Below are 16,373 nucleotides of genomic sequence, written 5' to 3' on the forward strand. Positions count from 1 at the left end.
ATCATACCCAGTTTATTAGCCACTGTTCTATACAACCATTGTAAAGCAAATACAGTATTCTGTGACACAAACGTATTACAATTTATTTTTTTTTTTTTTTTTTGTTTTTTTTTAAAGATTTTATTTATTTATTTGAGAGAGCGAGAGTGAGAGAGAGCAAGCACATGAGAGGGGGTAGGGTCAGAGGGAGAAGCAGACTCCCCGCCGAGCAGGGAGCCCGATGTGGGACTCGATCCCGGGACTCCAGGATCATGACCTGAGCCGAAGGCAGTCGCTTAACCAACTGAGCCACCCAGGCGCCCAAACGTATTACAATTTAATTCTTTATGGTGGGACGTTTAGTTTGCTAGCAATTTTTCACTATTATAAATAATACTATAATGAAATCATTGCAGCTAAATGTTTATGGACATTCATGATTATTCACCCTAGATAAACTATTGAAGGTGACAATTCTAGGAGCTAGTATTATTTGCTTCTTCAAAGCTTTTCACTGCTAAAGTGGAATCTATTACTAATTTACCCATGATTGTGTTCCATGTATTTTGAATAGCTAGTTCTTCCCTATACAAAAAAAAAAAAAACCCCACAAACCCCCCTATTTTTTTTTTTTTTTTTTTTTTTTTTAGTTTTTATTTAAAATCCAATTAGTTAACATGCAGTGTAATATTAATTTCAGGTGTGCAATATAGTGATTCAGCAGTTACACACCCAGTGCTCATCACAAGTGCCCTCCTTAATCCCCATCACCTATTTCACCCATCCTCCACCCGCCTCCCCTCTGGTGACCATCAGTTTGTTCTCTATAGTTTCTTGGTTCTGTTTTCTTGGTTTGCCTCTCTCTCTCTCTTTTTGTCTAATTGCTCATTTGTTTTGTTTCTTAAGTTCCACATATGAGTGAAATCATATATTTGTCTTTCTCTGACTATTTTACTTAGCATAATACTCTCTAGCTCCACCCATGTCATTGCAAATGGCAAGATTTCATTCTTTTTGATGGCTGATATTCCATTGTATATATAAATATACCACATCATTATCCATTCATCAGTCTATGAACACTTGGCTATTGTAGATAATGCTGTTATAAACATTGGGGTGCACGTCTCTCTTTGAATTAGTATTTTTGTATTCTTTGGGTAAATACCTAGTAGTACGATTGCTGGATCATAGGGTAGCTCTATTTTTAACTTCTTGAGGACCCTCCATACTGTTTTCCAGAGTGGCTGCACCAGTTTGTATTCCCAACAACAGTGCAAGAGGGTTTCCCTTTCTCCACATCTTTGCCAACACAAAGATTCTCATTGTTGTTGGTTTTAGCTATTCTGACAGGTGTGAGATGATATCTCATTGTAGTTTTGATTTGCATTTCCTGATGATCAGTGATGATGAGCATCTTTTCATGTGTCTGTTGGCCATCTGTCTGTCTGCTTTGGAAAAATGTCTATTCGTGTCTTCTGTTCTTTTTTGTTGTTATTTTTTAAATTTTATTTTATTTTGTTATGTTAGTCACCATACAATACATCATTAGTTTTTGATGTGGTGATCCACGATTCATTGTTTTTGTATAACACCCAGTGCTCCATGGAGTACATGCCTTGGGATTTCATCTTCTGCTCATTTTTTAATTGGCTTTTTCATTTTTGGGGTGTTGAGCTTTATAAGTTCTTTATATATTTTGGAAACGAACCCTTTATCAGATATGTCATTTGCAAATATCTTCTCCCATTCCATAGGTTGCCTTTTGGTTTTGATTGTTCTTTTACTTCATTTTCTAATATATAACTTCATTTTTTATGTATAAACTCTTCAGTTTTTTAAAAATTTGTTTTGTTGTATCATTAAATAAGGTCTGATTTCACAATTTTTCCCAAACTGTTACCCAGTTGGCCTAGCAGCATTTATTTGATTGAGCCTTTCTGTCCCCCTGACTTGTGATGTAACTTTCAGCATACACTGAATTATTATCCATCCTAGGGTTTGTTTCTAAACTATTTCTTCTTTTCACTGCTTTATCTGTTCTGGTGCTAGTATCATATTGTTTTATAATTTGCAGAATAACAGAATATATTTTGATACTTGAAAGTGGATGTGCCCCTTCACTGCTCTTCTTTTCTAAATTTGTCTGCTTAAGAGTATCTAAGATGCTCCAATCTGGCAAGATGTCTCCATCTTTTTGTGGCTTTGATGATTTTGATTGAAACTGGCAAAATTCCATATATTTATTTGGAAAGAATATTTCTAATATGTAACAATGTTATTTCTCCCCATTTATTCGAGTGACTTTTAAATACTTCAGCAAGGTTTTATAGTATTCTTCACATGCTCTGCATAATCCTTATGAAGTTTATTCCTAAATTATATATGTACACACACACACACACACACACATACAGTTGCTGCTGTTACTAGAGATGAGATCTGAAAACCAAACGACAAAAATACTTGTAATACATATTACAGGTAAAGCTTTAACCTAAAGAGTCTTATAAAGGAAAAAATAAATGCCATTTTCAGTGGATAAAGGGATGAAGGATAAGAGCACATAATTCACAAGAGACATATGGATGGTCAAAACCTATGGAAAAATTTTTCTAACCTGAATTATAATTATAGGAATGCAGACAAGTTAAAAGACAATTTTCAGTATGAAAATGAAGGGCTCCTTGTGGTCAAATCCGTAGGCTGTTATTCAACCCACCTCACTTGGCCTCTCTCTTCTGGTTGATGCTGCCAACCCTGCACCCTCCTTCTAGAACTTTCTCTCCTCCTTTGGCTTTGCTCTCTCCAGATTTCCCCAAACCTTGTCTAAACATTGCTACGGTCTGTCCTAAACTTCGTTTCCTTCTCACACTAGTCCCTCTGCCTAGGTATTTTTGACGATCGCTAAGGTGATTGTGATAATAACTTGTGTATGCTAAGGAAACCCTGATTTGCCCCAGAGCTTCCTTCTCACACAGCTAGCATCTTCTAACCATCTCCAGCTGAGGCTCATGAAGACCTGAACGCCAATATGGCCCAAATCTAGAGCGTTATACTATGTCCGCTCACCTCCCTCTGCATGATGTGTGTGCCCGTTTGGTTGGTGACAGCTTCATCCATCTGAATTAGGACCCTCCTAAAACTAAGAGGGTTTTTGATCTCCTTTTCGTCCTCAACCCCCACACTCAGTGGTTCGCACTTGGTGTCTATTCTCACCGCTCTGCTCTGGCCTGTGCCCCTGTCGTCTCCCACCCGGGCCGCTCTCCTCCTGCCCGCAGTCCCACCGCCCCACGCCCTCCTGACGCCGCAGCCAGCATGATCTTTCTCCGTCACAGATAGGAGTTAATTCCCTTCGACTGAAGGTCATCACGCAGGATAAAGCCCCAGCTCCTGAGCATGCCAAGCTCTGTAGGAGTGGGTACCTTCCTGACTCTAGCCAGCGGGCGCTCTGACGATGATTAGTATGTGGGCTCAGAAAACATGTTTTGTGCCTCCTCTCTTCGGCTCACGACACCACGGTGATGTTGAGGGCGGACCCCGTTTTCATTCATCTTTGAGATGCCTACCACCTGGCACAGTCTGTGCACATGGGAGGTTCTCACTAATATGCCTGCTGAACCGAATAAAGGTGTTTCCAGATGGAAATGAGGTGAGATGTATTATTCCAGGAAGAAGAAACTGAGCCAAGCCAGGGTGTGCAAATGCTCACGCAGCTATAAGGGGGGGGGGGTGCTCCAGGAGGCTGTCTGGATCCCATCATCAGTGGTAGGAAAGAGGGGTGCTGGGGCAGGAAAGGTGGGTCACAACAAGATCAGGCCCCACAGTGTTAAATAGAATACTATGTGGAATGGGCAATGGGGAATCCTGCAGGCATTACCCAAAAATATAACAAATCTCCAGCAACCACTTAGAGAATGAAGGGGGAGATACTAGAGAAAAGAAGAACACATAGGAGAATAAGGCAGTACAGCGAGAGGCAAAAAAAAGGGGGGGGGGGGGCAAGTTAGAAATAGCATTGGTTAAGCACCTACCATGGGCCAGGTATTTATATATCAGATTTCACTTTCGTCCCCCCAGTAAGCCTGTGTGGCAAGTACTAGTATCCCCATTCCTAGAGGAAGCCGAGATTCAGAGCACTGTAGTCGCTTGTGAAAGGTCACCCAGTCAGAAGGCGGCAGCGCCAGCTGGGATCCAGACTCCCGTCTGCCTCCAAAGTCCCAGCACTCACTGCCTCACCCCACCGCTCCGAGATGACCGGGCCCGAAACCAGTGGCAGAGGGATCGGGGAGGAAAACTCCAGAGACATCTCAGGGGAGAGCCTTCCAGGCTGCTCACTGGGAAGGAAGAGCTCTGAAATTCAACTGGACAAATGCTGAATCTGCGAGCCTAGTGGGACAAGTCCGTGGAACCTTCCAGCAGATAACGAGAAAAGTGGCTGGCGTGGGGGTGCTGGCTGGGGGCAGCTGCCCCAGGAGACGGCACGGCGCAAGAGCACACGGCCAGGTCTCAGGCGGCAGAGCCGGGGCTCTGCCCAGCTCTGGGACAACGGCGTTGCCGGCCAGTAAGGCCGGGGACTGTGATGGACTGCTGATAAAACGCCCCTTCTAGCTCTGCCTTTCAAGGGGCACGACACGTACCTGCTTCTGGGCCACAGAGTTCTTCAAATGCTTTGTCTGTATAATCTTCATACTCCGTCACACACTTATATTCCTTAAGCTTCATGCCATGCTCAAAGGTCAGAGTTTTATTTTGCACGTCCATTGCCTAAGGCAATGCCACGGTGTTTCATGACGAGCCATGTTTTGAGGAAAAAAAATATGTCAAAAAAATTTTTTGTGTTTCCAGTAATAACATTTCCCAAGGCATACGGTAAGTATTCAGTATACGTATATTAAACAAATAAATTATAGCATTTTAAAATTGGAACTCTGTTGGAACAAGATAGAAACAGGAGTGTGTTTCTTTCTTCTCCTTGTCCACAGTGACAAGCACTGATCATATGGCAACTTGATTTTTTTTTTTTAAAGATTTTATTTATTTATTCACGAGAGACAGAGAGAGAGAGAGAGGCAGAGGCAGAGGGAGAAGCAGGGTCCCTGCAGAGCAGGGAGCCCGATGCGGGACTCGATCCCAGGACGCTGGGATCATGACCTGAGCCGAAGGCAGACACTTAACCGACTGAGCCACCCAGGCATCCCGGCAACTTGATTTTATCCAGACTTGCTGCCTTCGATATTATTCTCCTGAGGTTCCAATCTACAGAACTCTCAAGGTTATCTCGTCCACACCCTGCTTTAGGTGCACAATGTTCCCAAAACGGTCCCTAAAACTACTCCTAACACCCCATAATCAATACTAAAATGATCACTCTGTTTCAAGCACATCAAAACATCGAGTAACGAAGGGTGAACACCGTGGCAGATAAAACTTTTTCACTCCATCCCTTTATACTACCAGGCCATCCTCAGCACCTGACTTGACAGGAGCACTGTGGATGTACCACTCCAACCCAGAAACGGGCCCCCTCTGATCCTCCTAGGTCTGGGACACTAAGATACCTAATGCTTAAAGAGGTGAGAGTTAACAGTCACCACTCTAAGAAGTCTCTATGTGACAAAATGGTAGGAAAAATTTCAAAGGAAAGGAGAGCACAGAGGATTTTTAGGGCTGTGAAACTATTCTGTGTGGTACCATAATGACGGATATGGATTGTTACGTCAAAACCCATAGAATGTACACCACCAAGAGTGAACCCTAATGTGAACTGTGGATCTGGCTGATTATGATGTGTCTATGTGAGTGTATCAGTTGTAACAAATGTTCCACCCCAGTGCGGGGGAGGCTGTGCACGTGAGGGGACCAGGAATAGAGGGAAATCTCTGTACCTTCTGCTCATTTTTGCCATGAACTCAAAACTGCTCTAAAACATAAAGTCTATTTAAAACAAAAAATCTGAAAGAAATGATAACATTAAACATTTTTCAGCTAATGAAGATGAAAGAAAGAAATTGAGTATCAGATGTGATACAGAACTTATATGTCCACACACATAACTTTTGGTCATTTAAAAGGCAAAGTTAGAGAAGGTGAAATGGAAACACAAATCAGTTGATTTTGATATTTGTTAGCAGGTCTGGTAAAAAGTGGGATTAAAAAAGATGTTGAATACAAGTAATAAAATGAGGTTTGAGTTTACTGTATTTGTGCATTTATCACTGTGTCAATGAGAGCCTGAGTGCATAATTGAGATTCACCCAAAGACCTGCACAAAGTTACCGATAACTAATTAAGACCTAAAATAAATGTGCATGGTTTCAGGGTATCTGCTCAATTTTTTAGGTAAGTATATTAGTTGCTGGCTATAATTAAGTATCCTATTTTAATTTGGCAATGACAAGAAAGTTAATATTATGAGGAAAATAATTCCTTTATAAGAGAAAAATAAATTAAATTGGAATAATCCATCTAAGGGAATAATCTCAATGAAAAAAGAATGGGAGGATAAAAAAGCATTTTGGAAGACTCGTTTGAACACCAGAGATCCTTCTAGGAAGATTTAAGAAAATTCTTCCTATGACCTATGGAAAAATTTCATTAAATGTGCTATTAAGACACTCATTTTTCTTATAACTGTTAATGGAAATAAATATTTAATGGCATACCTCTTCCTCTTGGAGGGTGTTTTCATCAGAAATACATTGGTTTAAACTAATTTCAAACTTCACCCCTCTCTAGAAGAAAGGAAGGAAAATAATGTTAGTTTAGCAATCCAATAAAAATGTTAAAATCACAACTCCTATTTGACATTACAGATACTTAAAACCATTCGTCAAACATCGCAAAATTAGGCAAGTCCCTGAAATAGTAGGGGGGGGGAAATCCTGTAGGCAACCCAGATTGCAAGGTGGGGACCCCCCAGCGAGCTGTTTGATATGACACCGCAAGACAAAATGTTTATTACCTTAGCTTTACAGTTTTGTTCTAGAATTTTACTTTCCTTTATGTTCTGAACTCTAATTTGTTTCAAGTCTCTTTCAATGTCCTGCAAGTTTAGAGAAAAATTAATATCTAGCATTTAATATTGATCAAACAATTATAGTTTCACAATCCCTGAATTCACAGCATGGTCTGTTTATATTATTTGACTTCTGGATTGAATCCCATGATTAATTTGAGAATAAAAACATGCCTTTGTAAAGGAAAGTTAATAATAATTCACTAAAAACTCACTACAAACTTGGACACAGCACCCATTAACTTGAAATATTAATACACTGAACAGTGGCCTTGCAGTAGGGAAAATTCCATAATATGACAGTGCTTGTCACTCTGGTCCAGTACAATCTAATCTAATTCAAGGATGTTTTGAAGATTTTACTTATTTATTTGAGGGAGAGAGAGAGAGTGAACTCGAAGCAGAGAGGGGCAGAGGGAAGAGCAGACTCCCCACTGAGCAGGGACCCTACGATCATGACCTGAGTCGAAGGCAGATGCTTAACCAACTGAGCCACCCAGGAGTCTCCCCGTTCCGCTTTTTTTTTTTAAGATTTTATTTATGTAAGAATGCAATTTTGGCTACAGGATCCCTCCCTTAGGAGGCTTATGATGGTAATCAGGAAAACAAGAAAACTGCACTGCTCATGATAGTAAAAAGGAAGGAGAGGGCTCAAAAAATTGACAGGCAATTTCAAAGAAGAGATGACTGAAAGTAGATGGCAAAAGTGCCAAAGGAGCTGTAAGTTCTGAGCTTTTTCAGGGTCCGGTCCTGGGCCCTCTGCCCCTCTCTTCCTCAGTGGATATAAGCACCACCTTTATGCAAGGACTCTGAAATGTGTATCTCCAGGTTTGTTCTTTCCTCCCCTCTGAGCTACAGGTTCACATACTCCGCGGCTTACTTAGCATCATCTTTACTTTGACATTCATTCCACAAATTCATACTGAGCACCCACCATGGGCCAGACACTGTCCTGCACAATGGGTTAATGCAGTGAATGTGACCAAAGGTCCCTGCTGACACGGAACTTACATTTTACTGGAATAAAATAGGTAATCCATGAGGTAAATTAACAACATAACTTCAGAAAGTACTAAGTGCTGAAAGGAAATGAAGTAGGGTAACAGCAGAGAAGATGAGCAGGGGATGAGAGTAACGCAGGAACAGCCTATCTCGGCATTTGGCGTAAACCCTGGAATGATGTTGCACCGTGCGTGTATGAAGGTCTGGGGAAAGCATGATCTGTGCTGGGGGAGCAGTGAAGTCAGCACTGTGAAGGAGGTATGGAAGCCCTCAGGTTTTCTCGAACTCAACTGATGTCCGAAGTGGTACTCTTGATTGCCCCCCACCACAGGCTTGCTCCCCACTCTTCCCAGGCTTTAGTAAATGGTACCACCCCTTTCTAGCCAGAAGCACATGAGTCTCCACGGTGTGTGTGTGTGCACGTGTGTGTTTTAATGCTTTCTTCTCTCCACCATTTTACACGAGGTCGCTATCATCTCTCCCTTAGAATTAATTGCTGCCCCGTCTGTAGGTACTTCACATATAGGATGTGTTGGTTTGACTCACTATTACCTGTTTGCCCTGCACCCCTGGGAAGGGTGTTTTTCTGCCTTGCAATATCATGAACTCTGAAACAGGACTGTGGCTTTTGTATCGTACTTTCTTTGTGAAGTTGGCTGTCTGATTGGATTGTGTAGTCTGGTCGTCTCAATTGCAGAAGTGTCCTATTTCTCTATTTTCCTTAAAATACAACCATCTTAGACTCCTGAGCCCCATCTCCCCTACTCAGTCCACTTTAGAGCTCCCCGGCATCACGTCATGGAAGGTCCCAGGGTCTTTCACAAGGCAAAACACTTTCGGTCTTCACCCAGCATGGGTCCCCCTCACATGCCCTTAACCAAGCCCTCATGGCACCTTGAAGATAAAGGTGAAAGACCTCCCAGAAGGGAAAAAAAAAAAACTCCTTGAGAGCCATTTGATAATTCATCTCTGTCCAGTTCCCTCCTCCCACCAAAAACTCAAGGTTGACGTAGAAAGACGTTAACCATCAGATTTCTGACCCATGTGTCTGAGACCCTGACTTGAACACCATCCAGAACGCTGAACTCTCAAACAGGCCCAAGAGCAGGTCTCAAACTGGGCTGCACCCCGAACCACCCAGCCAGCTGCTGCAAACGGGATGCCTGGGCCCCACCCCAGGCCATTTGGGGTAGAGCCCAGGCATCTGAGTTTTTAAGAACTTTCGCCCACGGTCCCCCGCACGGTGAGGGCTGAGAACGTCCAGGCTAGAGCCAGCTTGCGGGGAAACCCATTATCATCACATAATCATCACCTGCGCAGGCGCTTCTTCCTTGGGGGCCTCTTGGTGGACGGGCAGGTCGCTTTTCTTCACTAAATAGGTTTTATGACTTATTTTTGAGTCCTCCTAAAAGTACAAATTATACACAGTCAATCGGATTGGTTCTAAGTGGGTTCTGAAGTCCACAGTGTGGACCGTGGCCAGTTCTGAGTGGGATTTCTAGTGAGGAAACACTCTCCTCCCGCTGCCAAGGCACCATCAGTGGAAATGGCTGGAACAGTGCCTTCCTTCCAGCTCCTTTCCCCTGTGGCTGCCCTCGGCATGCCCCACGTGCAGCTTTCATGGTCTCTCTAGAAAAGTCTGCTATCCATCCTTCCTGGACTCCAGTTTCCCATCACAGACATGCCTTAAAAAACAAGGCTCCTCACCATTAACCAATCCCCTGCTCTAGAGAGAACTGTCTCCCATCTTCCCCGCTCTAGGGCCTCCAGTCCTGTGTGGACCTCTGTGTGGTTCCTGCAGAATGCCTTCCCCCTCAGCTCTCCCTCTGCTAACTCCGCTCCTCTTCTCAGACCAGATTAGACCATGAAAACGGTCACCTGGCTCATCCTTACTCCTGTGCCTTTACAGAGCTTAATTATGTTCAGTCTTACTCAATCATTGCTCATACATGTGTGTTGTATCTTTCCAACGCTCTGTGAGTATAAGTGCATATGTTAGAAAGAGTAGAGGTTTCAGAATCAGATGTTTAGTCCCACCTCGTAATATCAAAGTGACTTTGGATGAATTATTTACCTTTCCTATCATGGGGAGTAAGATGAGATAAAGTATGTGAGCACTCTAGTTCGGAGCCCGAGTACGTACAGCTGAATTGTACGCTATGCTCCTTTCACCCATATTAATTCATCTATGTGCCCTAAGGGGTGGGGAAGAGGGAGAAAGAAATCAAGTCCAGCGGTGTGGGTAATTCCACACCATGCCTGTGAGCTGGGGGCCAGCCGTGTCCTCGGCAGGCCTCAGAACCACAGGCCTCTTATAGGAGGAGCATTCCAGGGCATGAGGGTGGTGCTATGGTTAGACATTTGTGTGTTTTTCATGCAACATGGTCTCCAGACCCAGGCCAGCTGTCTCAGCTGGAGCTCTACTGAAAAAGTAGTGATCTGAGAGATGGAAGATGAGTTTCCAATGTGGTGCCTTTAAGGGATTTTCAAGAATCAACTTTTCAAGCCGACTGCACTCAAATGTGGCCTTATCCAGACTTTTTGAACCTTACCCCTGCATATGAGGCTACTCCAATCTAGCTGAATTCAATAAATGCTCATCCTTTTCCCTCCCTTATGGGCATGGACTTACTTTCTGCATCTAATCTAGTTCTGGTGTAAAGTAGCCGCTCTGTCAATAAGTATTGACTGATTCACAAGGAAGACAATGAATATTTTTAATAATAGCCATTCCTACCGGAGAGTCTCAGATGTCCTCACCAGCATGGGTAGTCTCAAGTAAACAATAATAAAAGCTTCAGTTAAACGTTAGCTTTCCTATTAAAAGTTTGCATGGTAACATTTTATCTTTTCTATGAGGAGATCCTTACTTTTGAAACCTGCTCAACTTAGTTAGATCTAAATCAGTAGAACCATGTTTCCTTTAGGAGAAAAATGTGTTCACCTCCAGTTCACTCCCCATCTTCTTCTTAATTTCCTTCATGTCGTTGTGGTACTGTTGGCGAATTTCCTCTAACTGCTTCCAATATTCCTGGAAGATAATCCCAATTTAAAAATTTTAAATGCTGGTGAACAACTGAACAGAGTAATCTCTACACAGCCTATGAATTTAAAGAATGTGTGATCAACAGTAAGAATTAGAAAACCCAGTGTTCCTAGAGATGATAATCTGCCTTACGTTTCAGCTGGGCTACTTCCCTCCCTATGAGTGAGAGGGGGGCTTTGGGCGATCTCACTTTTATATATAACCCAGAATGTGTCAGTGACATACAATTACTTTATATACCCCACTTTTATGGGTTTAATTTTGCTCCCCCCCTAAAAAAGATATGTTGGAATCCTAACCCCCAGTACCTCAGAACGTGACCTTGTTTGGAGATAGTGTCATTGCAACTGTAGCTAGTTGAGCTAAGATGTGGTCCTACTGGAGTAGAATGGGGCCCTAATCCAACACCACGAGTGTAAGAAGCCAGCCACGTGAAGGCAGAGACACGCAGAGAGAAGGCCACGTGATGACAAAGAGCGGAGTCATGCAGCCGCGAGCTAAGGAATGTCAAAGATTGGCAAGAGGCAAATGAGTCCCCTCCGGGTTTCAGAGGGAACATGGCCGTGCTGACACCTTCATTTTGGACTTCTGGCCCCCAGAACTGGGAGACAATACATTTCTGGTGTTTTAAACCACCCAGTCTGTTATACTTTGTTAAGGCAGCCCAAGGGCACGAATACAAATTTCAGAAATGGTAATGGTGGACAATTACATTATCAATCTGAGGTCAAAAGCCTTATGAACTTCACTCTCCTGCATTCTCTGAGGAGGTGAAATCCAAATCTCTGTATCCCCTGAAACACCCAGCAGGGAGCTTCACATGAGTGTGTCCAAGGATTGTGCAAGAGGCCTCTCCCTCAGGCGTACTGCAGATGCTGAAAGTAATATCCTATGCAGCACAAAGACAAGGTGCAGGGACACTGGTAGATCCGGAATCAGACTGTTTCTAACCTGGTCCTTCATTTCGTTTCTCCTGATCTGCAGCTCCTGGAATCGAGACTCTTCTCTGTTGCTTCTTGGCTTTTGTCTCCAGTTGTGATTTGGCTCAGCAGAAGATGGACGAAGACCCTATCAATTGAATGAAATGATTTATAAAGCATACTTGCATTTTAGAAATGTCTTCTCATTTGACCTTGGATCTTTCTCTTTGAACAAGAATTATATCGTGAATCAAATTCACTGCTGGGGGTGGGCAGTAGAATTTTCTTAGTTTTAGTATGACACATTTAAAAAGCAAAGAAAATTAATAAAACCATTTGTGTTGTTTATTATAAGCAATCAATATTTTACGCTACCATGGGAGACACCTCGATCCATTTTCTGAACAGTTCAACTATAATTGTGAAATTAAAGTTCTATCAAAGTTGAGCCACCCTGGGGCATCAGGTTAAGTAGGAGAATAGAACTAGAGCTTTTGAGCAGCCCAAAATAAGATGACAGAAATAGGATACACATCCAGCCTCCTTCAGCCCCAGAACTCTGACACTATACTTAAAGGTTAATTTTCATTTCAAATAAAATACAATAGTCACCTTTAGAAAAGTGTATTGAATTCTCAGGAAACCTGGATGGCTCAGTCGGTTAAGCGGCTGCCTTCGGCTCAGGTCATGATCCCAGGGTCCCGGGATCGAGCCCCACATCAGGCTCCTTGCTCAGTGGGGAGTCTGCTTCTCCCTCTGCCCTTTGCCCTACTTGAGCTCTCTCGCTTTCGCTCTCTCAAATAAATAAATAAAATCTTTTTAAAAATGTATAGAAGTCTAATAAATTAGAATCAAAGAACTATAGCACTGAAGGGGACCTTGAAGCTCATCTACTCTCAAACTGTCATTTACAAAAAGGAAACTGAGGCTCAGAGAGGTCATATGACCTGCCTAAGGTCACATAGCAAGTGATAGAGCCAGGGAAGAAACCAGACTTCCCAGACCGTGATTCAGGCACATTTCCATTATTCTTCTTAAGCTATTAAAAACTGGAGAAGGTGAAGGGTAGTCCTCATCCTCTATGTGGAATGCACTTTGACTTAAGGACCCATGAATATTTGTGAGCAGGAAATTCCTGATTGCCCTTAGTAATTGGAATTTTACTTACCAACTGCTTTTCCACTTTCAACTTATATTGTTGAGCTTCAAATTTCCTCTGAAGGTATTCAGCAGGCCTTAGAAAATAAAAATGTTCAGCTTGAGTAGGAATTTTCACTAGTCTTAGGCACAATTTTAAGGAGTGGATTTTATTTATTTATTAGATTTCTTAATGAGATTCACAGTTTACCTGTGGCTTGAAAGTTCTGAATTCAAGAAGTAGTTCGAAGTTATAGAATGCATACTTGGGAATCAGGAAGAAAGGAAGCAAAGAGAACTGTACCAACTGGTGATACAGGAGAGAATCAAACAGAAAAATATTCCGATGCAGTGATATTTCTTCAGGATAGGATCAGTCCATCCATGGTCTACATACAATGTGTTGGAGGGAAAAAGAAAAACCCTTTCCAGAATCTTGTCACGCTTTGGGCAGGTATCTGATCAATAGCCTCGACACCCCCGTTGCTTGTCCATTTCCTGCACTATGCTCTGAGCTCCTTGAGAACAAGATGGTGTCGCATTCCTTTACCTCTATTCCTCACACTGGCACACAAATGAAAGATCCCAAGAAAATAAATGCTAAATGAAAGGTATTTCCTTTTCAATATGTCTCAAATGATAATTTGATTACAATTCAATTATTATGGATTAATATTAATAACTTCTTTGGAAAATGATACATATATAACTATTTTCATCCTCCCGGACGGTGGAATTTACTAGAAGGAAGAAAAAACAGGAAAAATTCAGGAGTATGAATTTCTGCTCATGTTTCAATGGATAAGAAGATAAGCTACATTAGATTTGAGATGAAACAGGGTCAAGGGAACTGTGAATTAAGTATTCAAGATGGAAAGTTTGGAAGTTCTTCTTGGATTATTTGTTTTAGGAGAATTGGAAGGGCTTCAGAATAAATGTTGATATATCAAGATATTTTCAGAGGACCAAAGTTTAAGTTAGACTCTAACATTACCATTGACCTGGTGATGGACTGTGGCTTTCTTTCTGATTACAATTCTTCTCAACTCCAGAATCTTTTTGAGGAACACAGTGGTAACTTGGTTCGTGCACTCTCTTCCTCAACACATCAAGTTGGGCATAATAATAGTCATAATGTCCATGCATTGCAGCAAGTTTGGGCCTTTCTACCATTTTTATCTGAAGGATCAAAAAGAAGAGGAATGATTTTAAAGACACATAATTAAAATCCATAATAACTGACAGTTTGATAGTGACCACAGCTAAAACAAGGCACTGTAAGTATATTTTTGCTGTTTTTGCTCTAGACTCATTTTTTAGAGTAAAATAATCTTAGGATCCCCAAATCCTAGAACTGGAAAGTATTTTAGAAGTCTAAGTCCTACTATAGCACAGTAGTTTATAATTTCACTAAGGTGTGAAGAGGAATCCTGCATACTTAATGGTTGGTCTACCAAAAATGCTTAGCTAGGGACTTTGCCTATCCAACCCAAGCTCTGAAACTAAACTCACTATTATTATTTTCTATTTTTATAAACTTCTTTACATCTTGCTGTACTTTAAAAAATCTTGCCTTCTTTAAAAAATACAATTCTTCAATAAAAAGGCAATAGCCATTTTATCATTTATATACCAGAAGCATTCCACTAGCATGAACTAAGAGGTTCAACACTCTGCTGACGTGGATTCAGATAACTAAGGCTAAAAATCCCTAGGAAAAAATAATTGACTATATAATAAAAATTTCTCAATTATATATACCATGTTAGAATTAAGGGAATGAAATGCACCATGTTTTCTGCTGCCATACAACTCACTTATTCTATATGGAAAAACCTTATTTAAAGAAATCGAAAGGTTTTGAGTTGTAAAAGGAAAACTAAAACTAGTACATAGAATACTTATAAGGAAATACAACTGGAAGTTGGTCAATGAAGTACCACTTTAATGCTCATTACGGAATGATTTTGCTCATAAGCACAAAGCTAGTATTTTCCAAAGTAACAGGCTTGTACCCTAGGAACATGTGCAAGTAGGTCTGTATGACATGCCATCTGCTAACAAATCAGAGGAAGAGTTTAGTATGACTTACAGATACAGGCTTCTGAGCTCCAGCTGGTGGGATCCATTCATTTCTATACAATATCTCCTTCCTTTTAATTGGCTCTGATGGCCTTGATCTTGGTAGGCACTTTCCCTGGAATCTCGCTTTCTGTATCGTAGAATCTTATTTAACCAAAATAAAACAACTTCAGTTTCTTTAAAATGTCCACATATTAACATGGATGCTTTTGAGAGTGCGAACATAAGGGACCTTTCACGACACAGGAAGTTCGCTTTATCCCGAGATATTTAGACCCAGTGAGAGAAGTCCCCGTGGAAAACTAGTCTGTGTTGTCTTTTAATGGAGAAAACCATTTTATCCAGGGTTCCTTCACATATTTCTAGTATATATAACACTACCTTTAAAAAATTAGGGATTAACGCTAACATTTACAGAGAAAGGATGCATAGGATAATGGCCCAAGTAATTACATGTAGTGATCATCGCGTGGGTTATAGACCACACCACTCACGCCACACTGTTGGGTGAAATGTGTGAGCAGGCTTTTTTTTTTGAGAGAAAGCAGAAAGGGAGGGGCAGAGGGAGAGGGAGAGAGAGAATCTTAAGTAGACTCCCTGCTGAGTGCAGAGCCCCATGCAGGGCTTCATCTCAGGACACACGTATATGAGACACACATAAGAAATGTTTTTTGATCACGTGGTCAAATCGTTCTTACCTTGCACCCCCTTCCCTGCAGGCTGAGAAGCCAATGGTCTTGCTTTATGTGTGAGGCTGTGACTGAAGTCCTCCCGAATGACCTAAGATGGAACACATGTGTCAAGGACTTGCTAACCAAAATCTCTGTCAAAATCCACATGGAATCACCTCAAAGCTCACCTCGGGAGTCAAGTATTTGGCAATAAGATTCTCTAAAAAGGGCCTTTTCAAAATGGAATTAATAGACGGCCGATCTCGGGGAGATACTTCAAAGAGCTGAGATATCAAGGCCTGCAGGTCACGGGAGAACCTTGGTGATATCGGGGCAAAATGCGCTTGACAAATCCTCAGAACCAGCTGGTGTATGTTGTTACCCTCAAACTGAAAAGACAAGGAATGATGATACTAAATCAGAGAAAACATTGAATAGTAGCTTGTAAAGAAGTATCAAGAAACAAAACAGGTGCTCACCACAAGGGCCGCCACACTTGGGGCCGGGGCCCTCTGCCT

The 16,373-nt window shown here is 41.7% G+C and overlaps 1 protein-coding gene across 1 annotated transcript in view; it reads right to left on the bottom strand.

Moving 5' to 3' along the window:
* NEK5 (NIMA related kinase 5) overlaps positions 1–16,373 on the bottom strand; it is a 54,529-nt gene that overhangs the window by 15,581 nt on the left and 22,575 nt on the right. Inside the window, exons 8-18 of the mRNA XM_021678200.2 lie at positions 16,044–16,244; positions 15,883–15,964; positions 15,195–15,328; positions 14,097–14,281; positions 13,134–13,200; positions 11,997–12,113; positions 10,944–11,030; positions 9,312–9,404; positions 6,944–7,024; positions 6,645–6,713; positions 4,614–4,746 (exon numbers count right to left, since the gene is read on the bottom strand). Coding sequence (XP_021533875.2) covers positions 4,614–4,746; positions 6,645–6,713; positions 6,944–7,024; positions 9,312–9,404; positions 10,944–11,030; positions 11,997–12,113; positions 13,134–13,200; positions 14,097–14,281; positions 15,195–15,328; positions 15,883–15,964; positions 16,044–16,244 — 1,249 coding nt within the window. The remainder of the gene's footprint in view (positions 1–4,613; positions 4,747–6,644; positions 6,714–6,943; positions 7,025–9,311; positions 9,405–10,943; positions 11,031–11,996; positions 12,114–13,133; positions 13,201–14,096; positions 14,282–15,194; positions 15,329–15,882; positions 15,965–16,043; positions 16,245–16,373) is intronic.

The sequence above is a fragment of the Neomonachus schauinslandi genome, chromosome 3 (genome assembly GCF_002201575.2).
Source record: "Neomonachus schauinslandi chromosome 3, ASM220157v2, whole genome shotgun sequence".
Classification (NCBI taxonomy): Eukaryota; Metazoa; Chordata; class Mammalia; order Carnivora; family Phocidae; genus Neomonachus; species Neomonachus schauinslandi.